The 26,323-nt window shown below is 50.5% G+C and overlaps 1 protein-coding gene across 2 annotated transcripts in view; it reads right to left on the bottom strand.

Moving 5' to 3' along the window:
• The window catches only part of PAIP2B (poly(A) binding protein interacting protein 2B), a 42,604-nt gene extending 22,540 nt beyond the window's left edge, over nucleotides 1-20,064 (bottom strand). The window contains exon 1 of one of the 2 annotated variants that reach the window (XM_050943497.1): nucleotides 19,946-20,064. Coding sequence is in view for 1 of the 2 variants with exons in the window: in XM_050943496.1 (XP_050799453.1) it covers nucleotides 2,728-2,788 (61 nt within the window). In the remaining variant the exon portion in view is untranslated. Of the gene's footprint in view, nucleotides 1-2,727; nucleotides 3,463-19,945 lie in introns of those variants that run through there. The other variant, XM_050943496.1, reaches the window with a different exon arrangement.
• Nucleotides 20,065-26,323: the final 6,259 nt, after the last annotated feature.

The following is a 26,323-nucleotide window of genomic DNA, read 5'->3' as shown; positions in this document are numbered from 1 at the left end:
AATTGGCCAATATGTATATGTCAGAGCAGGGAACTGGAAAGCAGGTTCCACTGAGGTCAATGGCAAAACTCCCATTGGCTTCATCAAGGCCAAGATTTTACCTCAGGACTCCTGGGTTCTTTCCCAGCTACACACGAATGGCAAAGGCATTTAGCTGCCCATTGTCTCTCTCCTGGAAGAGGAAAGTAAGAAAACTTATGTCTGCAATGTTACAAATACTAGTTAACATTTGTCAGACAGCTTGTGATGCTCAATATCCATGGAATTTACCCCCAGAGTTCACTTCTAGGCCATCCTTTGCAGTACAATTCTCCAGCACGTAAGATTTTCATTTAAGAAATCACATTTCTAGGCCTCACATGCTCCAAGGGACATTTCTGAAAACAAGACCAAATATAAAATGATCCAGTGCTGTCTGCCTGAGTCTGCAGACAGCCTGAAACAATGGCTCTAAGAGGAGTGAATCACCCCATTCATCTCAATAGGGTGTTAACCCTGAAATCTAAAGATGGCATTCAAATATTAACACTAAGATTCCTTTGCAACTGATCCTTTTTATCAAACATGTCCTCCACATGCAGGCAGTGTGCTTATCACACAATCCCAAACTTTCTCCCGTTAGATGCTGAAAGCCCAACAGTGCCCTGTGTAGGTGCAAAGTCCACCAGCTTCTCAGCCCCATGACAATCGCTACAACGCAGTGATGTTTGGTCAGTACAAAAGTGAGCAGTGTCTTAAAAAGTGCAGGATCAGCACAAAATCAACTGAATTCATCATCAAACTAAACCCAGGGACGACTGTACTGAATGGATTACTCATTTTCATACTGCACTCTTTAAATAAAAAAAAAAAAAAACCTCCATTTAAGTGAGCATGTCTCAAAATTGCCATTCTGCAGTATATGAAAGAGTCCAGCAATCCTGCAGCAGAATGAAGATCCTGTTCACAGATGCATTTGCACCACGGCACCTTGAATAAAGGTCTCTTTGCACCTTCACAGTGTTTTACTATAAAAATCAGGCAGGTCACACATTGGTCTGAAGTCCCATTGGTGAAAATCTGGAGCAACTTCATTTAAATTAACTATTACTCCCTATGTACTCTGGTTTAACCCAGGCCAGAATCTGGCCCAATGGTTTCACAGCACCCCCCATCAGACTTAAGATGCAATCACACATCAGGCAGCTTCGTGCACATTGTTCACCACCCACAGCCACTCATGGTACTGCAGTGTTTCAGGGCTCTACTTCACGTCCTCCTGCTGTCCTTATTGCTTGGCACTTCAGCCAGAAGGCGCCTCAGAGCTCTAACGCCAGGGCTTTTTAATTCTCATCAAGTCTGATCTTCTGGTACCCGCGTCCCCTCAAAACCCAGGAGTCCAGCTCCAGCCAACTCTTGCCATTTCAGCAGACCTGCCTCTGGCCCGGGGCTTGCTTAAGGTCACACCATGGTGGATTCCTTTCCTTGTGGTCTCAATGCCAGGTCATGCTTGGTCAGGGGGCCCCAATGCACACAGCTGAATTCAGCCAGCTTGCACGGTATGGTCTGACTTGATTTTAGAGCGAGCCCAACACATCAAGAAGGTCCATCTGAAGGCAGTTAAGCTACTGCTTCTAGAGGAGGTCTCCTTCATGCCAACGCTGATATACAACGAAACCAACTTGGGGACGAGCACTCTTCAGTGGGATCTGTATTCAGCCCTGCATGGCAGGTATGTCACACACTCAGTTCTGAGAGAGAGAAGAAAGCACCATTAGGGTCCATCAGAGTGCAGTATTTAGTGGTTTCATACAGCTCTTTGCTGTAAAAGGATAACCACAGCAATCTTCTGGAAAGGAAAGCAGGCAGCCTCTTCTCCACAACGCCAAGTCAACAGGACTCGTTACACCCGAAGCACTCATGCTATTGGCCGAGCTGGATGCCACAGACTAAGTCCAAGTTTGTGCCTTCCCTTACCCAGGCTGTTCAGGACTCTTGCCCAACCGTCCCTCACCCCCCGCACCATTCCTGGCAGTTCTGAAGAGCCCACCATTGTAGTTCGGAGGTGCTAATAATGCTTTGCACTTAGAAAGCACTTATAACCCGAGGATTTCAAAGCCCTTTACAAAATACTAGGGTCAAATCCTGGTCCCACTGAAGACAGCAGGATTTTTCCGGGTTAGCATTATTCCTGTTTTACAGATGGAGGAACGCAGGGTACGTCTCCACTGCTATTCAACATCCACAGCTGGCCTGTGCCAGCTAAGAGGCTGTTTAACTGCCTGCGCGCAAGCTGCAGCCTGCACTCTGGGACCCTCCCACCTTACGAACATCTACACCACAATTAAGCAGCCCCTTCGCCCGAGCCCGGCCAGCAGCATGGACCAGCCACGGCTTTTTATTGCAGTGTAAACATACCCTATGTACAGTTACTCAGCATGTCTGTGGCACAGCCGGGAATAGAAGCCAGCTGTCCCAGCAGGCCCCAGAGCTGTGCTGTTACCCCAAGGCCATCCCATCAGAAGGAGAATATGCCCCACATCTGATTCAGGATGGACAAAAGTCAACTGAAGGGTGTGTGCAAGGACTCTGTCCCACGCAAAGGGCCAGTGACAGCGTGACGGAGGCTGGCTCGCATCCATCGTCTAGGTAGCCGCATACCACCTGCTCCTCCCCAGAGAAAAGAGTCATACGGGGCAAGAAAAAGAAGAGAGACAACAGCAGGAATCGAGTGCTAACACTTCCTACCTTTCATTCCAATGTCTGCAAGTTTCTGGATGCATGTGTGTTCTCCTTGCTCCTCTGCCATCTCTTCATCTTTCCCTGGGTTCCAATGGTCTTGCTAGGCAACATTTCCAGAGCAGTTCTCCTCCTATTCCACCTCTGTACGGCCTGAGTGCTGTCGCTTCAGCAGACTGAGCCAGGAGCCTGCAGAGCCACCAGCCTGGATCGCTTCCCAGGTCAGCCTTTGACATGCAGCAATGCAGCAACTACCCACAGCTGAACATCCCCCTGCCCCAATCTCCACTTTGCCAAATCCCAAGCACCAAACGCCACAGCTTCTGTTCTAGATGAGGCAGGGTTAGAGCATTTTTTCAGCTTTGGAGAAGCACTTTCAAGGTTTATTTATGTATTTTTAGTCTCCATGCTACGGCAGGTTAAATGTAAAACTTTGCCCCATGTGTTATTTATCTGACAGTCCAGAGCAGAACTGCAACCGCTGGGTCTGTTGAAACTCCGCCACAGCATTCTCACATACGGACTGCATTGCAGAAACACTGCACGGCAATCTCTCTGGTTTAAGCAGCGACTCTCTGTCATAGATCCGAGTGAGCATCTTTTTCTCGCTAGGAGGAGAATCCATGCCTGGATTCCCAGGAGTGTTTCAAGCTCCTGGAGCCTGAATGGAGTCCAGTCACTGCCCCGATCTTGGGGTCCCGGGTGCTCTCTCAGAACACAGATCTATCTGACCTCCCTCAGTGTTGGGACCTGCTATCCAGCCACCTAGCCCCCTAGGTGCAATGCTGACCCTTCAGACCCTCTCCCCTGAACCTAAACGCACCCCTCCCCCAGAAAGCCACTCAAGAGGTGGGAAGCTTCTGGTTTACAGCTGAACTCTCACTCAGGAATGCACCAGCTGTGAAGCAGTCAGTACACACATGCTTTGATACTCTTCCAACTTTTATGCTCTTCTTTATTTAATCATGTAAAGCCCTGGAGAGTAGAGATCACACAAAACAAGTGACCAGCCTAATCGCAATATCCCTCACTAGGTCACCCTTCCCTTGAGGGATCATCTGTGGTCCATCAGGCAGGGTTCTCCACCCACTGGCCTACACTGCCCCCGCCTCCCTCATCTTAATCTGGTGCAAAATAGCTCTCCCCCTCCAAGATTCCCTTTATAGACCCTGCTTCTAGGTGAGCAGTTGCAATATCCTGCATGCCCATGGGGAGACTAAGCACAATGACCCACAAGGAGAGCTGTCACTTTCCATCATCAAACTAGTTCCATTTCATAGAGCCTGAAGAGCAGGGGGCCAAAGGCATGGGACATTGTGCAAGCGCCATACAAGTGGAAGAGAGTTTAGAGAAGAGCAACAAAAAGGATCAGGAGGGACTGATCTGTGAGCAAACACCTACAAGGATTGGGTGCAACAGGTGTCCACAATGCTACTAACGAAGTTCGAGAAGATATCAAACCAAACAAGGAACAGACTTGAGAAGCTGCTGTGTTTGCATATTGACGGGGCCAAGGTGCTAGCATTTTGGCATGGAAAGATGCAAGACATTCCCCATCTGATTCATGACATTGCATGCAATCTTGAGACAGCACTTGGAGAGGCCATGCGGACTACCTATGTGAAAATCCAATACTAAGGACGCCCTGGTTGCAGCTGCAGCATTTGAACTCAGGACCCTTGGCTCTAAGAGCACCTGTTTCTATTGCCTGAGCTATCTGTCACTCGCCCACTGTCAGCGTTATGCTGTTCCGCTCGTGCACTGACACCAGCCCCTAGCCAACTTGTCCTGGAGCAGCTGGAATGTTGCACAACCCAACAGTTGGCCTGAAGGATTAAAAAGAAGCAGGTCCATTAGCTCAGAGGCAGGCGCTGACTCAAGCCTCTAACTGGTCTCGCCACTAGAGGGCGACCAAGCCGTGAATAGTGGATTACACAATAAACAATAAAGAATCCTGTGGCACCTTATAGACTAACAGAGGTTTTGGAGCATGAGCTTTCGTGGGTGAATACCCACTTCGTGGGATGCTGCTTTTACAGATCCAGACTAACACAGCTACCCCTCTGATACTTGGCAACAAACAATACTGATGGAAGTATGTCACCAAAGCTACAGCAGCAGCTGAAGCCGATGAGGAGCCTTAGATGTTATCACTTATCTGGGTACTTTAGCCAGAGGGGAGCTGTAAGGAGAATGTGAGAAGACTGTGTTGATTGGTGTCTCTGGAAAGAGCTGCTGCAGATGTCAGCAGAAGCTACGGGTTAATTAAAGAGCACAAAAGAGTGCATTTTATGGAAACAATTATTGGCTTGATGTGAGACACAACAGCGGTGTCAGCCGTGTTACAGAGATGAAGGTTGCCAAAAAGAGCTCTGCTGTGTTCCGAGAGGCAAGTATGTGCTTAGGACTTACTCACCAGCCAGATCCCCACCTACGCGCCATCGGTAATTGGTACAACGAACAAAGCTTTAAAGAGACTTAAACCTGTCTGGGAAAGACAGAGGGAGAAAAAGGAACTGGAAAAACTGCCTGGAAGACATTTCAGAGCCTGCACCAGACACCGCAGCCATTCAATGTCTGACTTATGCCAGCTTCACGGGTCCAAAGAACACAAATTGTATGTGTGTGTGTGTAAGACTGTAAATCACTTCTATTGCAGTTGTCCCAATCATGATCAGGGCCCCTGTGCTAGGTGCTGCATCAACATGGTGGGACACTGTCCTTGCTTTGGAGATTTTACAATCTCAACAGACAGCAGGAGAAAGGTAAGGATCCTTACTCCTGTTTACAGATGAGGAAACTGAGGCACAGGGTAGATTAAGTGACTTGTTGAAGGTCAGACAAGGAGTCTATAGCTGAGCAGGTACCAGGTCCCCCTAGTCCCAGTCCAGCATCTTAACCAGAAGGCCACCCTCTGCGGGGGTCAGTAACATGCAACATAAGAAAACCTCAAAATGTTAAGTTATACTTCAAGACACTGAACACAGGCGTTATATGAAGATGCTGCGGTCTCCTTCCTCTGAAGTATTAGCGATGGCCACAGGACACTGACTGGGGTGGGCCAGTGCCCTGAGGTGGTACCAAACTCTCTCTGTGCCTCCTGAGGGCTTGACTGGCTGGTTCTTGCTCACATGCTTAGGGTTGAACTGATCAGCATCTGTGGGGCTGGGAAGGAATCCCTCCAGGACAGATTGGCAGGGACTTCGGGGGTATTCCACCTTCTTCTGCAGTGTGGAGTGCGGGTCACTTGCTGGAATTATCTTGGTATCTGCCCCTTGGTCCATCCGATTCTCTGTCCGTAGCACAGAATGGTTGAGTCTCCTGGGGGCTGTAATTCTTTGGTCTAAATCCTGTTGTTGAGTTAGTCTGCAGGTGACATGGGTGCCCATACAGGAGGCCAGACTGCATGATCCCATGAGCCCTTCTGGCCTCAAACTCTATGACTCCCAGGTACATGTCTCCATCCAATCCTACTTGGCCACAGTGACTAACCCAGGATCAGAGGAGGAGAGGCTCCAGCTGTGCAGTGGGGAGAGAAAGGCAGTGGGTATTGCACACAGAGGGAAGAGGGCTTTCCCACTGTCAAGGTGGACAGCGTGCTGCCGTATGGATGGATGTTCCATGATTTCGGTGGGGAGAAGAGGCCAGAATGAAAGTGGAAGAAATTCAGAATTCATGGGAATTAGCTATAGTTAACAGCTTCACAGTGCTTCTAATACGTAAGTCACTGTATACAAGCCCAGTTAAAGCTGTCCAAGGGGCTAGCACTGCATTTCCACTGCACTTCAAGGCTTGTTTGCTTTCTTGTGTCTTCGTTAAAATGCAACCAGGACTTGGCACTCTCTGACTTTCGTGCTTGCTTTATAAAAACCGCAGTTGTGTATTAAAGATTCCCAAGCCCAGTTAAGATGTTGACAATCTTAACCCTACCACCTTCGACGGCCCGCAGAAAAATTTGGCCTTGTGCCATTTTTTATTCTTTTTGAGGGATGCAAAGGCTTGAGCAGTTTGTCTGGGCCGCTCCAGATGACACCTCATTCCCATTTTGTTAGCCAAGTTGTCTCTTCGCAACTGATTATCACAGAACCATCAAATTCAGATTTACACAATGTATTCTCTGTGCTCACTATAGCTCCAGATCATAGCTCTCCTCCCTACAACCCAACAGGTCACTGAGCGTTCCCAGCCTTTGCAATTAAGGTGCAAACGCTTATAAGAGACATCCTCCAAGATCCTTAAAAGTTCTCCAGCAAAACCAGGGAGAAGCAGAGCTAGACTCCTGAATTCTAAGATACAGACGGAAGCCAGAAACAGCACTTAGAAACAGGCTTTCCGTATCCATCTTAAAGTAACAAAGCGCAAAGGGCCAATTTCATTGGCCAAGCAAAGCAAGGCCCTACACAACTTGACGGCATCCATCTGTAAGGTGATAACTTTTGAACGTTGCGTCCAGTCAATTCCAGGGAACGCTCTAGGCAATGATGGGCAAAACCCTGCTGAGTCTGGTGAAAAAAATCAGAAAAACAAAAGGGGGAAATGGGGGCCATACAGAGCTCCTGGGTCCTGGTTAGCAGAGCTAGCAGCTTCAGCCACCTTTGTAATAGGTTATAGCTCAAAGAACCAGCTGGTAACAGCCACTAACACCTTCCAGCTAACACCCCCCATCTCAGCTCTGCCCATGCTCCCAAGGAAATCTAAAATGTTGACCACCTCCCACCAGAGTGACTTACCTCTCAGCAAGAAAAAATACTGGTGGGCCCTTTGGTTTGCAGAGCCCCTGAAACAGGGAGGGGGGTTGCAGGGAGTCCCTGACAGAGTGCGATGGGAGGGTGACACCAAAGGGGCTTGTAGGGGGAGTGGAAAGACGCTCGGAGCCCCCAGTGCATGCAACACGTGAGACCCACTAGTTCCTTTTTAAATCCTTTGCAGCGCCTCTTTACCTGCGGAGGGGCTCTTGCGACACTGGAGAATGAAGTTTCTCAGCGCGTCAGCTGGTTCACTTCCCTGGCAATCAGTGACTAAGATGGAAAATACATTGAAGTCTGCTTGCCGCTACCTGCTCAGAGCGAAGGCACAACATACCCACGAGCGTCCCGCTGTTAGCGCAATCCCCGCTGCCTGTGAGAGAGGCTTTAAATGCTCAGCTCTTGCTCCGTGCACCAAGACCGAACTCATGAGAACAAGCAAAAGTGACTCCACCCTGATGAATCTTAGCCACACTTGGCACGCAGGAAAGTTGGAGACTCCACGCCAAGAAATGAAGGACATGCACTACAAAACCCATCCCCCCACTGCTGTCTAACCAGAAGCCAACCCTGGGAATGGAGTAGGGCCCCCCCGGCTGCCGTTGCAAAGTTCTTGCCCCAGCATGTTATGTTGTGCAAGGCACACCTTCTGCCCCTTCCCGAGAGCCAAATGCAAGAAAGGCAGCACAGAACGTGGTGCTAACTCAACATGGGTTCTAGGCTTGCGTTTGCAACTTTGTGTGGTCTTGCTGCCTAACTTCTCATCTCAAAATTCCACCTCTGTACAGTGAAGCTAGAACATGGACCCCCCACAGAAGGGCTATGAGGCCTAACTCATTTGGGTTTTAACCCCCAAAGGAGGTGCTCACATTCTACAGCCACAGAGATGGGTCTAGGGCCAGTCAGTGGGGAATGCCAAGGGCTGTGCCCCAGGGGCTGGGCTAGGGATCCCACCACCGTGCTGGAAATCCATGTGTTTACACACTGGCTGATCATTTACCACAGGAAACAACTTAGACACAGAAAACCCAGCTCCCCTCTCTCTGGATACTCGCATAACTCTCCGCCTTCGCATCCAAGAGCAAAGGTTTTCTAGCAAACCTTTTGTTGGCCAGTAGATACCATCCCAGCTGTACAACATACTTCAGGCTTCAAACACTCACATTAGCTGAAAAAGTCACATCCAAAAAAATCCATTACATCTCCCTCCCCCAAGCCCTAACCATCATTGCAGAAGGGCTCTCTAGAGCATAGTTTCAACGTTCCTACCATATTTCCTAGGAGTCTATTCCACACAGTCTGACTCCCTGTAGAGAGGCAGGTTCAACCTGGACTCCCCCACCCCGCCCCCCGCACCAACTCATCTTAATCAAATTTCTACCGACACAGGCTGTGGCTATGCTACACATTTATTAGCCTGATGCAGCCCCACTACCCACAGCCACAACTGGAGAGTGAGTGTAGACAGCCACCAGCATTTGAACTGTGAGTTCATCAGGCCGTGCCCCCAATATGGGTCCAGATGATATCGAGGTGTATCTACCTCCGCAAAGCGGCACCAGTGCTAGAACACGGAGTAATTGAAAGAGAAAAAGATTCTACTGCAGACAAGACTCAAGTCCCCTATGGAATTCTTCACCTTTCCTAGAGTCTGTGCCTTTCAAACACCTGCAGTGCCCTATAATACTCCCACGTGCACACCTTAATACTAGTCTTGTCAACTACACAGATTTAGTTCCTCTGATCTTTCTTCATAAAAAGAAATTGCTTGCGCATCTAGCCTCTCCACTCACATCCCATCCTTCTGGTCCTTGGGCACCTAGAACAGCACTCTAAATCCCATCTCACCAGTGCCGTATACTGAGGAGTTCTCAGTGCCCTGCTCCGTGGCATGACGACTCGCCATACACAGCCCAAAACTACACTTCTCTGCATTTCAACACAAACTCATGGCCGGTCTGCAATCCGTCACTACCCCTAGGTCTCTGTCCATTTAAATTTCTCTTCCATGTTCAGTTTCCTTCTCCAATTTGCTGAAGGATTTTAGAGTATCGTGTCATTTACCTAAGTGACCCCCAAGCTGCTCTCCCATTAGCTAAGTAATGGCACTAACGTTTGCCGTGGCTTACATCAGTGGAACAGATGGGGAATCCGCAATGATTTTAAAAAAGAATTTAGGCTGCCAAGAAATTAGATCCCATTTCAATCTCGGATTTGGATGCCCATGCTGCCCCATGCTGCCATTTTAATCAGCTTTTGATGTGTGGCAGTCCATAGCAGGTCAGAATCCGCTCCAAAGCAGAATACAGTGGTCTCACATTCCTCCCCACACCCGCACAAAGTTAGCATGATCTCTGCATGCCGGCGTGGAAAGCATGCTGCTAGTTTAAAGAGCTGGTCAATGTTCAGAACGCTTAACTACAGCTTTTCAGTACTATTTGGCTACAAGGTAAAATGACATTGTAGCTTTGAGCGTGGGACAAGGGCTTCTACTGCATTTGTGCAGCTCACAGTGCAGTGGGTCCTGGTCCAAAGGAGGCTCCCGGAGTGTCACTGCAGCATAAAATAACAAATGCTGTAACCAAAGTGGTGCTCTAGGCCATAAACAAACATTGCTTGTCTACACTCCGAGGAAGCTGCCAGGGACTGAGCTGCGAGATTGCATCAGAAGGTGACCTAGCCAGCAGAATGTGACATAAGTCAAGGAATGGCCTGGTACTGAACCCTGCTACCCTAGTTACTAGCAGCAGGTGTCATCTGGGGAAGTATTCCAGCCTCCATCAGACAAGATCACAATGATCCCTCTTCTGGCCTTGCAATCTATGAATCTACCAGAAGAAAAAAGCCACTTGCCCCTCGGCATAGCCAGCAGGTGCCCAGTAACGAGAGAGACAGGTAACAGCCCAGTGCAGTTACTGCATATGAGCACGTCACCCACAAGCACCCAGAGAAAAGCCTGCAAACAAAATTCCCCCGAGATGGGACATCTTGGTGAAGAGAGCCCCCTGCAATGCTCTTTATCTGGAGAGCATCAGCCCACTCTCAAAATAGCCTTGTATTTACATATCAGCCAACTGCCACTAAAGATCACACACCCCTCCCATTAGCAGGGCAGGGCCTTACTGGGTACGCACCCCTCTGTATTTATCTACAGTACTTAGATGGCTCCAACACCATAGCATCTGAGCACCTCATGATCTTTCACGCAGTCATCCTTGCAACCCCCTGCAGGGCAGGGCAGTGCTATTATCCTCATTGCACAGAGGGGAAACTGAGGCACAGGCAAAGATTCTTGCTCAAGGTCACACAGGAAGTCTGTGGCAAAGCATGGAACTGAATCCAGGCCTCTCAAATCCTAGGCTAGTTCCCTATCCACTGGGCCACCTTGCCTCTCTACCATTCCCTTCCCCACAATCTGCATTCAAGCTTACAGGGCTGCTGGTGGCACTGCATTCCAAGCAGTCCAGAAACAGCCTGCTTGAGGCAAACATGCATTAGCTAGTAAGGGGCAGACAGGCAGGTTCAGAAACTTGAATTTCAGCAACATGCTTCATCCTTCAATGACACGCCAACCTGGGCTGGATATCGATTCGGGACCCAAAGGTGAATGGCTTAGTGCAGGGGTGGCCAACCTGTGGCTCCGGAGACATGTGAGGCTCCTTGTATAGGCACCGACTCCGGGGCTGGAGCTACCGGTGCCAACTTTCCTGTGTGCCGGGGGGTGCTCACTGCTCAACCTCTGGCTCTGCCCCAGGCCCTGCCCCCACTCCACCCCTTCCCAACCCCTCCCCTGCTGTGCCCTTGCTCCTCCCCACTCACTCCCAAGCCTCCTGCATGCCGCAAAACAGCTGATCGGGAGGTGAGGGGAGAGAGAGAGAGAGATGTGCTGATCGGCGGAGCTGCTGGTGGGTGGGAGGCACTGGGAGTGGAGCCGGGGGAGCTGACAGGGGCTGCTGGTGTATTACTGTGGCTCTTTGGCAAGGTAAATTCTGGCTCCTTCTCAGGCTCAGGCTGGCCACCCCTGGGCTACTGCATCACATTACCAGCTCTTGTGGCCACCCTCAAATCACCACGTGTAACTGGAACAAAGCTCAAGATCACTTTGTGTAACGATTTAAACTGTCCTTCCTTCACGCACGCACTGGTTTCTATAGAGTTGCTCACAAGCATTGGGATGCTGCTGTTTTTCTCTAAAAATAACAAAAAGTACCCTTGAAGTGTTTGTTTAGAAAAGAAGCATGAAAAGTGAAGTGGATTTTGCCAATTCTGGGGGCCTCCTGAAAGCTTGATGGCATCTCCTCTTTGAATGGCTTGAGAGGGAAACAAAGTCAGATAGGTTTTTAAAAAGGGCGGGGGGGGGGCGGCCTTCTGTAAAGAGTTTTTGCCTCCCTGGGCACCATTTCTTAGCAAGAAGCTTGAGGCAGCCAGCCTGCGCACACGCACACACAAGCCCACCCAAACACAAGGCTGGGAATCTTTTCCAACACTCCCGAGAGCCCAACAGCTCACATTCCCAGCACTGCAGTATGAAGCTTGGTGCGCCACGTTAATGTCTTCGGGGGGAGGGGAGCTATTAGACATCGGATAAAAATTTTATTCCAAACAAATTGGGAGAGTCAGCAGGAGAGGAGGGGAAAAAAAAAAAAAAAGAAAAACCAGCCACGTCACAGGCTGACTTCACTCAGATCCTTCCAAAGCTTTAGTCTGCCTCAGTTTTGGATGCAGCAGCGTGTTGTCGAATTCAGGTACAATCAGACAAAGCATTGTCAGGGCTCCCAATGGTTTCAGGATTGGAGCCACGAGACAAGTGACAACTTTACACTAACAGCCTTCGGTGCTTTATTCCTGCAGCATCTACGTTCCAGCTCTGCCCCCTGTTCACGAGAATCCGAGACCACTTGGCACAAGGTCTGCCCAACCTGTTGGTCTGCCATTCCTCAGGCACCAAAAATTCCTGTCTCTGCAAGGCAAACCCAGCTACAGGTCCAGCACAACCCTTTGCTCCCCTTCTATGGGTCACCACTCAGTTTAGGACCAAGAGATTACAGGCTTAAGTTAAGGCACCAGGATCTGGGCTCCTATCCACTGCTAACACAGGAGTACTAGTAACATAATAGTTTGTTTACATCACCTCATGCAAATGACACGAATTCCTATACTCATCTCCAGGAACCATTCCAGTGGGAGTTCAAATATTTCTTCTTACGAGTCAAGCATATGCCTATCTCCCCCCACCCGCACCCAATAATGACCCCTTCTGGGCTGAGACTAAGTGTTGGATGTTTTTAGGCTTGGCAGAATTCAGTTTTTACTTTTTATAATTTCAAACAGTAATATCGATGTTTATTTTGAAGCATTTTTTATTTTTATCATCAATTTCAACGTGCACAGCTGTGGGAAATTATGGAGGGTTCAGACATCAATTGCTTAATGACAGCAAATGTTGTGATTCAAAAAGCTAAAGCTTTGTAACTGTTATAACACAAACTGTCAATATCACATGTAAAAATAAACCAAATAAATATCCTTAACTCAAATGCTAATCAGTTCTCAAGCAGCATTCGTCTTACTTTGCCTCTCTGTACGTTTCAATCATGTGTGGCAATTTTTTTCATCCGTGTGAGTGCACACGGTGAAATCGACGTTCACCGACATTTGCCGATAACAACCTAACCCTTCCAAGTCTAGACATTCTCAACCCAGGATCTATATAAAGTTACGAGCAGCTGAATGAACGCAGAGGGAAAGATTTCCTGCAACCTGAACTATGGCATTCACGGTCATGAGAGCAACAGGACCGAACGCCAGCATGCACCAGATTAAATTGGCTGTCCCAATCACCTGACCAGCAAGGAGGCCCAAGGTTCAGCCAGAGAGAAAAGTTGTGTGTGACTGGCCATGATGTTCTCATACCAGTATAAAACCTGTCACTGCACGTTACGATGGAACCTGAAGAGCCGGCATGTAACAAGTACCTGAAACACACAAGGCAGGGAAGGAGCTAAGCAGCATGGCGCCTGGTTGCTGACCTTGTTCTTCCCTCAATAAGACAGACATGATTCTGCAGAAAGTGGGGCTTGCAGTTCAGTAGGAAGCACTCTGCCCTCTGACTCAATCCTCAAAACCTCTGGCCAGCAGGTAACAAGGGTCCCTGTGGTGCAGGACAGGCTGTCTTCTGGGTGAAGATTAAAACAGCCACTGGTGATCACTGAAGACCCCATGTCCTGAGATGAAAAGCTGTTAGCCCCAGCGTCCAGGCCCCTTTTCAATGCGGGATAATTACATTAAGGCACCAAGGCTATTGTGTCCCATACAGAATTTTAGGCAGCTTTAATTATACTCTGCCAGTCTACAGCACCTTCCATCACAGAATCTCAGAAGAGCCCTCTGTGAATTAGGTTTCCACAGCCCCCCGCAGGGTAAAAGCATTATCCCCACTCCCAAAAGTCAGCAGATCTGACTGGCTCTGCAGGCAGGACCAAGCGGCATAGACACACACTGGAAAGTTAGTTTCTTTTGCTTTGTTTTGTAGTAGATTGAAGTGCATCAGCGGAGAGGGTGAGGGGCAAGACAGAGAGCAGGAAAGCTGCAGGTCAGGACTGAGGTGCACCAGCAAATTTGTGGATGGAAGCCAAGGAGCGGAACAGCAGGGAGTGCTCTGGGTCAGGATTGAGGGGAAAGGGGCTGGCACACTGAGGTTTGTTAACCAAGATTAGTTGAGATATGGAGAGACTGGGAAGGCAGGGAGGGTGATAAATGCACAAGACCTGCCCAAAGACCGGGCATCATTCCTCACAAGTACTGCTCTCACTCACAAGAAAAGTTCATTGGTCTTTTTGCCCTTTGAGCCTTGCCGTGATTTCTCTGGCAGATACACGTAGGCAAAACAAAGGAGAAACCCACGAAAGGAAGTTCTGGCACTAGAGATGCACAAAGGTATTTCAAAACTAATGGCTGTCTGGTAACCTGCTGAAAGCTTGCAGCTGAATTGTATTTACTGAGATTGCTCTTCCGTCAGGTGTACACCCGCTTGTTGTGGTACGATTTCCATGTGTGTGCTGGGTCAATAAAGCATTCCAAAGCCTAAGCCTTCAGCTGGAAACCAGAAGTTTCCAGACAAGGAACTCCGCAGAGAGGACAGAGAAGTAGGTGATATTTTCAGTTGATAATACCGATTCTGACACCATCCCGACGAACATGCTAACTCACGTAGGCCTGGAAGGACACATGGCTCTGGCCTCTAGGCAACGGCTGCCTTGTCGGGCAATCTGCTTCTCCAACTGCGAGGCACCTTTCTGTTAGGTTGTGTGCAGCTCTCAGAACAGCAAGGAATCCTCTCTGGGTGAGGAGGTTCATTTCCTTCTGCAGATGTAAGCCACTCTAGCAGGCTTGCTCGTCTTTAACGTTTGACCTACACTAGCTATTACATTGCACAGCACAGTTCAGTGCAACCACATGGTGGCAGCGGGGATGCAATCCCAAAGTCCTTGCTCCAACAGCAATGGTTCCATTTAGGGCTATCCATTAATCGCAGTTAATTCACGCGATGAACTCAAACCAATCAATCACCATTCATCGCAGTTTTAATCGCACTGTTTAATAAGTTTCAACTGGTATTCTCTTGTTTAATATTTTGGATGTTTTTCTATATTTTCACATATACCTTGTATTCTGGGTTGTAACTGAAATTAATGTATTTGAAAACGTAGAAAACATCCAAAAATATTTAAATAAATGGTATTCTATTGTTTAATCATGCGATTAATTTTTTTAATCGCTTAACAGCCCTAGTTCCATTAGCTGTTATCGCCATAAGGTCTATGACTAGTGGTAGTCCAGTTGCAATTCCATCCAGGAGGGGGAGGGGACAGTGGCTTGTGCACGCACACACTGCCTAACAGTATGTACTACACATATCAGCTGTGCTCTGCAGTTCTCACACCACCCCAGGTAAACCAGACAGTATCTTAGATGAAAAACATGGAGGATCTTTGTTTTTCCAGTGCTGCAACCTTGCTCAGTGTCTATCTGGTTTGCTTACCGTGAGCCAGTGCACATGGCAGCGGCTGGACTAGAAAGTGCCAGTACTCCAGATTAGCCCCTCAGAGCTTGCTGCTGAAGTTACCGCCAGTGAAATTGTTAACGTTGACATTTAAGTGTCATATCGGGGCATGACACACTTCGCAGGGCTGCTGTTTCCAACTGTCTGCAGACGTGGGCAGACAGGTCCCATTTGTGATTCTCTTTTCACCCAGAAAGCCTAGGAAATTTTTAATGAAAGCTGCGAATCTGCAGAAACCAATGGGCCCACCTGGTGCAGGGAACTGACCAGCAACACCTCAGTCCATCTCCACATATGCCAGCAGACAGCAGCACAGCGACCAACTTACTTTCCAGGGTTCTGCACGAAGCATGCTCTCACCCATGTCACATGAGAAAACAGGGCTAAGCAGGGCTACAGGACTCTCAGATATACCCTCAAACTGGACTAAATAAAGGATTTCTGTTAAGCACACATAAAACCAGCAATGCCACAGCCAGTTTAACTTCTCTTCCAAGAGTCTATGGCCATCCTTAGGCCCAAGGTTACAGCCCAAGTGCCTTGCAAACATTCACCTCTACGGCCTAGCGAGGAGTGATACCAAGAGGCTCTGGAAGTAGCAGTGTCCACAGGACCATGATCAGGGCACAGCCTAGCTGAAAGAATAAGGCAGGAATATTTTGGGGGGAAGGAGAAGCAATTCTCAAGAGCTCCAAGTGCCTCCTGAGAAGAGGGTGGAGAAAGCCCTTTTACAGGGGGAGCAGATCCCTATGAATTCATCAGACCACCATCGCCCAGCCCTATGCGGAGCTAGCAAGTATATTACATCACTTCTGGGCCTCTGGGAATCAGCGCAAGTCCTTGCCTCAGGCTGCAAGTGACATGCTACAGACAGAGAGCTGCCCAGCAGCACAGAGAGGATGATCAGGGAGCAGCTTTCACATTTCTACTATAATATTTCCCACCTCCACCCTTGAGTATGTTAGTCCTGCCCCAAAAGGCTCCTGCAGGGAGATTAAGATTTGGAGGAACCTTCAAGGCAGTTAAAAAAAAAGTTCAAATCATCCTAGGAGACCCATACCCCAGACTGTGAGTTCAAAGTTACGACTGTCCTTCCTCCACCAAGAAGGGAGGACACATTGCTAACTGCCAGGACAGTCCCACTAGAGCATCATCCTGTTTCTAGCTTCATCTCCTTTCACCCGAGAGCACAGTTAAAGCCACCAGTAACATGCTACTTTCTCAGGGATCCCACGAGGAGCTAATAATATGGGCCAAGGCAGCTTTCTCTGGCCTCTGGCTTAGCCCCAGCCAATTGTGCTTAGTTATAATGTTTAATCCATCACCGCCCCGTGCCCAGCACACAAGCCCATTTGTGCCAGCTACGAGAGATGAAAGCAAGAGGAAATTCAAAACTTTTTGACAGCTCCAGACCACAACGGCCAGCAAAGAGAAGCAGAACGGGCATGGATGCTGTTGCTGTCCCCAGTGGCTCCCGTTCAGCCATTACAGAGAGAATATGCCAGGAGAGCAGAAGCTCCCGAGTTACCCTGGAGGTAAAGAATTAATTAGGTGCGTGCACGTTACAGAAATCATTCAGATTGTTTAAATCTCATGTGGAGTCCATGAGAATCTCTCACAAGTAAGTCACAGAGCAGGAGACCCGGAGAACCCCTCCCTGTCGGAGCCCATACAACCGTGGCCCCTTCCTCAAAGATTATGCAGAGACATCACCGCATTAGGCTGATTTTAAGTATCCAAGCTCACCATGCTCTTGGGACATGAACCCCAGGAGCTACTTGACGGCTCCCCTGCTATTTAATAAACTCCTGGGGACACGGGGGAAAAGTCCTGCACAATATCTGCAGGGAGAGTAAGTTAAGGGTCTAATTCTACCAGGCCCTACAGTATTGGCTCCCGGCCTAGGGAATGGCAGCCAAATCAGGAACTTCACTTCACTCTCCTTCTGTCTGAGGCGCTTTCTGTGGGAACCCACTTTGCCCACTGAACTAGATGAGGATTATGACCACCTCCCCTGTCACTGTGACATTCTAAGGCAACCAGCCTGGTTTGAGGGGAGGCTCACAGACAGGGCGGAGGAGTGGTAGTAAAAGTTAAAGCAGCAAGTAGGGACAACTCTGGGGCAAGTCCTGGACAGCACAGCCAAGGGATGCCACGTCCCCTCCTGTCCCACTCATTTCCAGTGGCACCTGGGGTCAAGCGGACAATCACAGAAAAGGCAACCAAGAGCACACTGAGGAAGAGAACAGGAAGTGGTACCCAAGGGGGTCCCCATTGTGGAGGATGAAGGGGAGGGCAGACACCAATGGGAAGCCCAAGCAGGAGGGCTGGTCCTAGGAGGAAGGGGCAGAGCTGAGTGGACAGGACTAGTCCTGGGGAAGGGGGGTATCCTGGAGGAATGTCACAGGGGATGGGGGGCAACCCTGCGGAGGGGCGTTCCATGGAAGGGGCTGTTCACGGGGGAAGCAATGGGAATTCCAGTGAGGAGGGTTGGTCCTAAGGGGCTTTGATGGAGGAAAGAGAGCTCAGCCTGATTTGGGAAGGGGAAATCAGTCCTGCAGAGGACAAAGCCCAGAGAAGGGAGGCCAGTCCCAGGGGGAACATGATGGAAGGGTCTGCCTGGGGGGCACAGAGCCCAGAGGAGGGGGTGGGGGATAGTCATCCCGATGAGAATCCTGGGCAGGAGAATTGATGGGGGCGGGGGAGAAGAGTCCAGAGCAGGGGGAGCGGTCCCGGGGGGGGGAAGCCGGGGGATCCGGATTGGGGGGGGCAGAGGAGCCCGGGGGGCCAGGGCCAGGAGCCGAGGGGAGGAAGAGCAGGGAGGGGAAGCCCACAGAAGGGGGCATTTCCCAGGGAATCCCGATGGGGGAGCAGTCCTGGGGGAAGAGCAGGGGGGATCCCGATGAGGGGATGGGGGGAGAAGAGCCCGGGGGCGGGGGGAACAGAGCCCAGAGAAGGGGGCCATTTCCCGGGGGATCCCGATGTGGGGATGGTCCTGGGGGATGGAGGGGGAAAGAGCTCGGAGGGGGTGAGAACAGAGCCCAGAGAAGGGGGGCATTTCCCAGAGGATCCTGATGGGGGAGCGGGGAAGAGCCCGGGGGAAGCTGTCCGGGGGTGGTGGTGGGGGGAACAAAGCCCAGAGAAGGGAGGTATTTCCCGGGGTATCCCAATGGGGGAGCGGTCCCAGGGGAAGAGCAGAGGGATCCCGATACGGGGACAGGGGAAGCGGTCCCGGGGGGGGAGGGGGGGCAGACAGAGCCCAGAGAAGAGGGGCATTTCCCGGGGGGTGGTGGTCCCGGAGGGGGACAGAGCCCAGAGAAGGGGGCATTTTCCCGGGGGACCCTGGGGGGGGCGGTCCCGGTGGGGGACAGATCTCAGAGAAAGGGGGCATTGGGGGGAGGGATAGCTCAGGGGTTTGAGCATTGGCCTACTAAACCCAGGGTTGTGAGTTCAATCCCTGAGGGGGCCATTAAGGGAACAGGGGTGAAAATCTGGGGATTGGTCCTGCTTGGAGCAGGAGGTTGGACTAGATGACCTCCTGAGGTCCCTTCCAAACCTAATAGTCTATGATTCTATGATTTCCCGGGGGGGGGCGGTCCCGGGGGAAGAGCAGAGGGATCCCGATACGGGGACGGAAGGAGAAGAACCGGGGGGGGCGGGGGACAGAGCGCAGAGAAGGGGGCATTCCCGGGAGACCCGGGGGGGGCGGTCCCAGGGGAAGAGCAGAGGGATCCCCATACGGGGACGGAGGGAGAAGAACCGGGGGGGCGGGGGACAGAGCCCAGAGAAGGGGGCATTTCCCGGGGGACGGGGGGGGGACGGTCCCAGGGGAAGAGCAGAGGGATCCCCATATGGGGACGGAAGGAGAAGAACCGAGGGGGGAGGACAGAGCCCAGAGAAGGGGGGCATTTCCCAGGGGGGACGGTCCCGGGGGTGGGGGGGACAGAGCCCAGAGAAGGGGGCATTTTCCCGGGGGGGGGGGCGGTCCCGGGGGAACAGCAGAGGGATCTAGATACGGGGACGGGGGGAGAAGAACCCGCGGGGGGGACAGAGCCCAGAGAAAGGGGGCATTTCCCGGGGGGCCCGGGGGGGGGGCGGTCCCGGGGGAAGAGCAGAAGGATCCCGATACGGGGACGGGGGGAGAAGAAAGGAGGGGGGCGGGGACAGAGCGCAGAGAAGGGGGCATTTCCCGGGGGACTCGGGGGGGCGGTCCCGGTGGGGGACAGATCTCAGAGAAGGGGGGCATTTCCCAGGGGGGGCGGTCCCGGGGGAAGAGCAAAGGGATCCCCATACGGGGATGGGAGGAGAAGAACCGGGGCGGGGGACAGAGCCCAGAGAAGGGGGCATTTCCCGGGGGACCCGGGGGGGCGGTCCCGGGGGGGTCTGGGGACAAGACCCCTCTCTCCCGCGCGGTACCTACCTGGCCGGGCTCCGCCTGCGCCGCAGGAGCCTCTCCGCTCGCCGAGGCCGCACACGCTGCTCCGCCGCCACACGCACACCGCCACCCTCAAACGCTCCCCTGGCTCCGCAGCCTGGCCCCGAGCCTCATTGGCGGAGGTGCCTGTCACTCTCCCTGCACTGCTCCACGAGGGCCCGCCCTCTCCTCTCCATTGGTCTCACCGCGCACACACATTCGTCCTATTGGCCTATGTGGCTGTCGTACCTTCCGCCCCCCTAATCCCCGCCCTCTCTCTCTTCCCGCGCCTCTCTATTGGCTCCGTGGGGCAGACTCTTGCAGCCCATTGCTCAGAGCGTGCCCCTCCCCTCTCCCTCAGGCCCTGCCTCTCTTCCTTATTAGGCCGCATCACCCATCCTCCGCTCTCTATTGGCCTAGAAGTTTGTCACTCCATCTGCGCTTCCCAAATCCCACCTCGAGAGCCATTTCATTGGTATTTCCGCCACCGCTCGACCTATGCAGACAAGGGAAAAGAGACACGTGGGCGGTTGCTTATTGGACGACGGTCGAGTTCCACAACTAGTTCAGTGCGTGTCCCACGTGGGGCCAAGGAGGGGGAGCGAATCCTTGGGAGCGTGGGGAAAATGAGTTTACACAGGAACGCCTCTGCCGCTCGAGGCGCAGTCTGACTGGATGAAGCAGCTGTCGCTCAACGTTAGTTTTGACCAACCAGAGGAGGATTACAGAGTGACAGTTCTGCCAGCAGGGCTGAGTTTTGTTTCGAGGCCGGTGATTGGGGGAAAAGGGGCGGAGGGGGGAATCCGGTGGGGTCAACGGTCTCGGGCGCTGCGGAGAGGCGGCCGTTGGGCCGCTGGTGTCCGGGTGTTGCGGCTCTCGCTCCCGTGTTCAGTTAGCTCCCGCACCAGCCCCTCCCCCAGGCCCTCGGGCCCCCGGCTCCAGACCTACACCCCCATCCCCCCCCCCACCCCCCGGCCCCCTACGCCCGGCCCCCCCATCCCCCCCGGACCCCATCCCCGCCATGGGCCGGTACACCCAGCCCCCCCGTGGGGCCCCCGGACCCCCATTCCCCTGTGCCCGACCCCCATGGACCCCCAGGGCAGGCTCCCCCCCCGTGGGCCCCCAGGCCAGGCTCTCTCCCCCCCTTGGTGCCCCTGGCCCCCGTGGACCCCTAGGCCCTGCGCCCAGCCCTCATGGACCCCCAGGCCAGACTCCCCCCTGTGGGGCCCCCATGGACCCCCAGGCCCTGCGCCCAGCCCTCATGGACTCCCAGGCCAGGCTCCCCCCCCGTGCGGCACCTGGCCCCTATGGACTCCTAGATCCTGCGCCCAGCCCGGGGGGGGGGCCCGGGAGCGCTGTGACCCAATAGCCTGTTCCTGCCCCCGGGGGTGCAGTGTGGGGGAGGTGTCACTGATGTCCAGCCTGGCGCTGGCAGCAGCCTACCCCCCGCATGTCCATACAGAGACCGCATGAGGGGCTACAGGGAAAGCATGGGCTGAGTCCCCTCCCCAGGGCTCAGTCAGCAGCAAAGGGGCAGGCGGGAGGTGTCTCTGCAGCTCTGGTTACCTGGTAGCCCAGTATCGTTCCCTTCACAGGGGGGCTCCCACAGCAGGCTGCACTGAATGCAAATGAATCATAGGCCACGTCCAGACTAGAAATTAAAATCGATTTTAGATACGCAACTTCAGCTACGTGAATAACGTAGCTGAAGTCGAATTTCTAAAATCGAGGTAATCACCAGTCTGGACGGCGCTGCATCGATGTCCGCGGCTCTCCGTGTCGATTCCGGAACTCCGTTCGGATTGATGGAGTTCCGGAATCGATGTAAGCGCGCTCGGGGATCGATACACCGCGTCCAGACTAGACGCGATATATCGATCCCCGAGCAATCGATTTTAACCCGCCGATGCCGCGGGTTAGTCTGGACGAGGGCTTAGACACAGGACAGGAAGGGACCTCAAGAGGTCATCTAGTCCAGTCCCGTGCACTCAAGGCAGGACTAAGGATTATGTGGTGATTCGCAAACTTCTCTACTGGTGATGCCTTTCAGACAGCAAGTCTCTGAGTGCGACCACCCCTTACAAGTTAAAAACACTTTTTAAAATATATATTTAAGACCATTATAAATGCTGGAGGCAAAGCGGGGTTTGGGGCGGACACTGACAGCTCATGACCTCCTACATAATAACCCCATGACCTCCTGGGGGGTCGCGACCCCCATTTTTAGAACCTCTGATCTATACCATCTCTGACAGGTTTGTTTAACCTGCTCTTAAAAATCCCAGATGGAGATTTCACAACCTCCCTAGGCAATTAATTCCAGTGCTTAACCACCCTGACAGGAAGTTTTTCCTAATGTCCAACCTAAACTGCCCTTGCTGCAATTTAAGCCCATTGCTTCTTGTGCTACCTCAGAGGTTAAGAAGAACAATTATTTTCCTTCCTGCTTGTAAGGATGGTGAGAAAAAATCTGCAGAAAGGATCTAATAGGAAAAGAAACAGGGAGGGGGAGGAGACCCTTATCTAGAGGTGTACTTGTGTGGCACCTTAGACGCTAATAAATTTATTTGGGCATAAGCTTTCATGGGCTAAAACCCACTCGTTCGGACGCATGCAGTGGAAAATACAGTAGGAAGATATATATATATACACACAGAGAACATGAAACAATGGGTGTTACCATACACACTCTAACTAGACTAATCAATTTAGGTGGGCTATTAGCAGGAGAAAAAAAACTTGAAACTTATCTAGAGGTGCAGATCAAAGGTTTGCTTAAGTACATTTGGAAGGAGAAAGGGGACATATGGGCTCCTGTCACTAAGCAAGACAAAGGAAAGCACTTTTGCTTTATGAAAAAGGGGTCTGGTTGAAAATGTTGAGAACTTTGGGTGAGAGAAAACTTCTTTAGATATGAGAAAAAACAATGAGGAGGACTCCTTGCTTTTGCCCATAGGGACTAACTTGGCTACCACTCTGAAACCTGTTAGACATGAGAGTAACTTGTTAGTTAGAGTGGCAGCCGGGCTAGTCTGTATCCACAAACACAACACAACACAGAGTCCGGTGGCATCTTAAAGACTAACCAATTTATTTGGGTAGATTTTTTTAGTTGTTAGATTTAGGCTTTGGAAACTAGGTGGTGAGTGTATGGGGGGGGGGAATCCCTTCCCCCAAGCCCCCTCCCCCGAGTGACACGGACAGGGCTAGGGAAGCGGAGCGGGCTGCTCCCAGCCCCCCACTAATCCTCTGGGCCTGTGGGACCCCCAAAAGTGACCCCCACAGCTGCTGCCTCCCAGACCCGTGAGGGGGCTGGTAGTGCACCCAAATGGATAGAGACATCCCTGCCTGCAACGGTGGCATTTTATATCCACTTTCTCCTGCTGTAAACAATGTGCCAAGGTGCAGGAGCTCTGCTGAGTTTATGGTCTATGACTCAGTCCTCCAGCCAAGTATGAGCATGCTCAATTTTACATACGTGAGTAATGTCAAGTTAACCCTGTGCATGAGTGTTGGCAGGATCGGGGGCTAGTGAGTGACATGCTCTGAAGTCTGAAGCAGAATGGTAGAGGTCCCTCATACCTAATATTGTGCTGCAAGTTGTTAATGATCCCCATCAAGGTGATGGGCATTTTAGACACCTCTCATTCTGGCTAAATGGAAAATGCAAATAAGCTCCTTTATGTAGTGATCTCTGTAAACAAGAAGAAGCCACCGCCCAAGGCGCTGGGGCCCATGGCAAGACCTGAGCAAGAGCTAACTCGGAGAGAATGGGGGGGACTGATTGGTTGCAGCAGTGTTTGTCCATGTGCTAGAGCAATCAGGAAACACCTAGAAAGCTAGAAGACAGAAAGAAAAGCAGTGGTGAGCATGGCTATGAGAGGGAACAGAGACAGAGCTCTGGGACACAGGACTGGTTGGGAAAGGCAGGCTTGGAAATTGTGAGGTAGGGAACTGCCTACGGTTGTTTGTTCCTACTGTATTCAGGAAACCACGACTTTGGGTACATGCTGTGTAAATAAACAGGCTTGCACCAAAGGAATACCTGACTTGGACCAATTTTTCACCCTAACAGAAACAACCTGATAAGGCTGCAAATATTTGGCTAACTGCTCAGGTCAAGGGCAACACTATTTTAACCTCCTGTAATGTAACTGGACATCCTTATTCTCCGCATATGCCCCAAATCCTGTTTTGAACCTTAGTGAACTCTTGACTGAAAGAACTCAAATGTGAAGTTGTGGAACTATTAACAAAGGTTTGTAACCTGTCCTTTAAATCAGCTTCGGTACCCAATGACTGGAAGTTAGTTAATGTAACGCCAATATTTAAAAAGGGCTCTAGAGGTGATCCCGGCAATTACAGATGGGTAAGTCTAACGTCGGTACTGGGCAAATTAGTGGAAACAATAGTTAAGAATAAAATTGTCAGACACATAGAAAAACATAAACTGTTGAGCAATAGTCAACGTGGTTTCTGTGAAGGGAAATCATGTCTTACTAATCTATTAGAGTTCTTTGAAGGGGTCAACAAACATGTGGACAAGGGGGATCCAGTGGACATAGTGTACTTAGATTTCCAGAAAGGTCCTTTCATGGATTGAGAACTGGTTAAAAGACAGGGAACAAAGGGTAGGAATTAATGGTAAATTCTCAGAATGGAGAGGGGTAAGTAGTGGTGTTCCCCAAGGATCAGTCCTAGGACCAATCCTATTCAATTTATTCATAAATGATCTGGAGAAAGGGATAAACAGTGAGGTGGCAAAGTTTGCAGATGATACTAAACTACTCAAGATCGTTAAGACCAAAGCAGATTGTGAAGAACTTCAAAAAGAACTCACAAAACTAAGTGATTGGGCAACAAAATGGCAAATGAAATTTAATGTGGATAAATGTAAAGTAATGCACCTTGGAAAAAATAACCCCAACTATACATACAATATGATGTGGGTTAATTTAGCTACAGTGAGTCAGGAAAAAGATCTTGGAGTCATCATGGATAGTTCTCTGAAGATGTCCACGTAGTGCGCAGAGGCAGTCAAAAAAGCAAACAGGATGTTAGGAATCATTAAAAAGGGGATAGAGAATAAGACTGAGAATATATTATTGCTGTTATATAATCCATGGTACGCCCACATCTCGAATACTGTGCACAGATGTGGTCTCCTTATCTCAAAAAAGATATACTGGCACTAGAAAACGTTCAGAAAAGGGCAACTAAAATGATTAGGGGTTGGAGAGTGTCCCATACGAGGAAAGATTTAAAAGGCTAGGCCTCTTCAGCTTGGAAAAGAGGAGACTAAGGGGGGATATGACAGAGGTCTATAAAATCATGATTGATGTGGAGAAAGTGGATAAGGAAAAGTTATTTACTTATTCCCATAATACAAGAACTAGGGGTCACCAAATGAAATTAATAGGCAGCAGGTTTAAAACAAATAAAAGGAAGTTCTTCTTCGCCCAGTGCACAGTCAACTTGTGGAACTCCTTACCTGAGGAGGTTGTGAAGGCTGGGACTATAACAGTGTTTAAAAGGGAACTGGATAAATTCATGGAGGTTAAGTCCATAAATGGCTATTAGCCAGGCTGGGTAAGGAATGATGTCCCTAGACTCTGTTTGTCAGAGGATGGAGATGGATGGCAGGAGAGAGATCACTTGATCATTGCCTGTTAGATTCACTCCCTCTGGGGCACCAGGCATTGGCCACTGTCAGTAGACAGGATACTGGGCTAGATGGACCTTTTGGTCTGACCCGGCACGGCCGTTCTTATGTTCTTATGACCTTAATTATATCTTGTGGTAAGGAGTTCCACTGGCTAATTGTGTATTATGTAAAAGAAGTGTTTATCTATTGACCTTATCTGGTCAGAGAAGAGACTGAATTGACTATCCCCCACCACATCAGGGCTGCTTAATTATAATATAGCCTTCATCTTTATTTTAAAAAAATACACAGGAAATTAAGTGTAAATAACTAGCGTGAAGGTAATGTTAAGGTCAGTCTTAAGTGGTCAAAAATCAGGAAACACCACAAATGGAGGTTGCTCCAGAAGCACCCATTTGGCTTCAAGTGGTGCTTGCAAGGTGCGTTCAAAACACAAAGCACCAGGGAAGTGCTAAGTAATCATACTTAGTTAATTATTAATACTTAACTTTCTGTGTGCCTACAAAACATTGACAATGATTAGGCTGTTGGTGCGCTAAGAGCCCTGTCCATCTTGCTGACCTGTTTCATTTCATTGTTTCTGTATGCTCCCCAGTCTGTCTGTCTCCTCTTGTCTCTTGTCCTATAAATCATAAGCTCAACCCTCTTTTAGTTCTGTTTGTACAGCACCTAGCACAGCAGAGTCTTGCTCCTCAAGCAACACCCACTGAAAGGACAGT

This window comes from Gopherus flavomarginatus, chromosome 3 (assembly GCF_025201925.1).
Source record: "Gopherus flavomarginatus isolate rGopFla2 chromosome 3, rGopFla2.mat.asm, whole genome shotgun sequence".
Classification (NCBI taxonomy): Eukaryota; Metazoa; Chordata; order Testudines; family Testudinidae; genus Gopherus; species Gopherus flavomarginatus.
The sequence above is the reverse complement of the archived record's forward strand: the minus strand, read 5'-3'. Positions and strand labels throughout refer to the sequence as shown.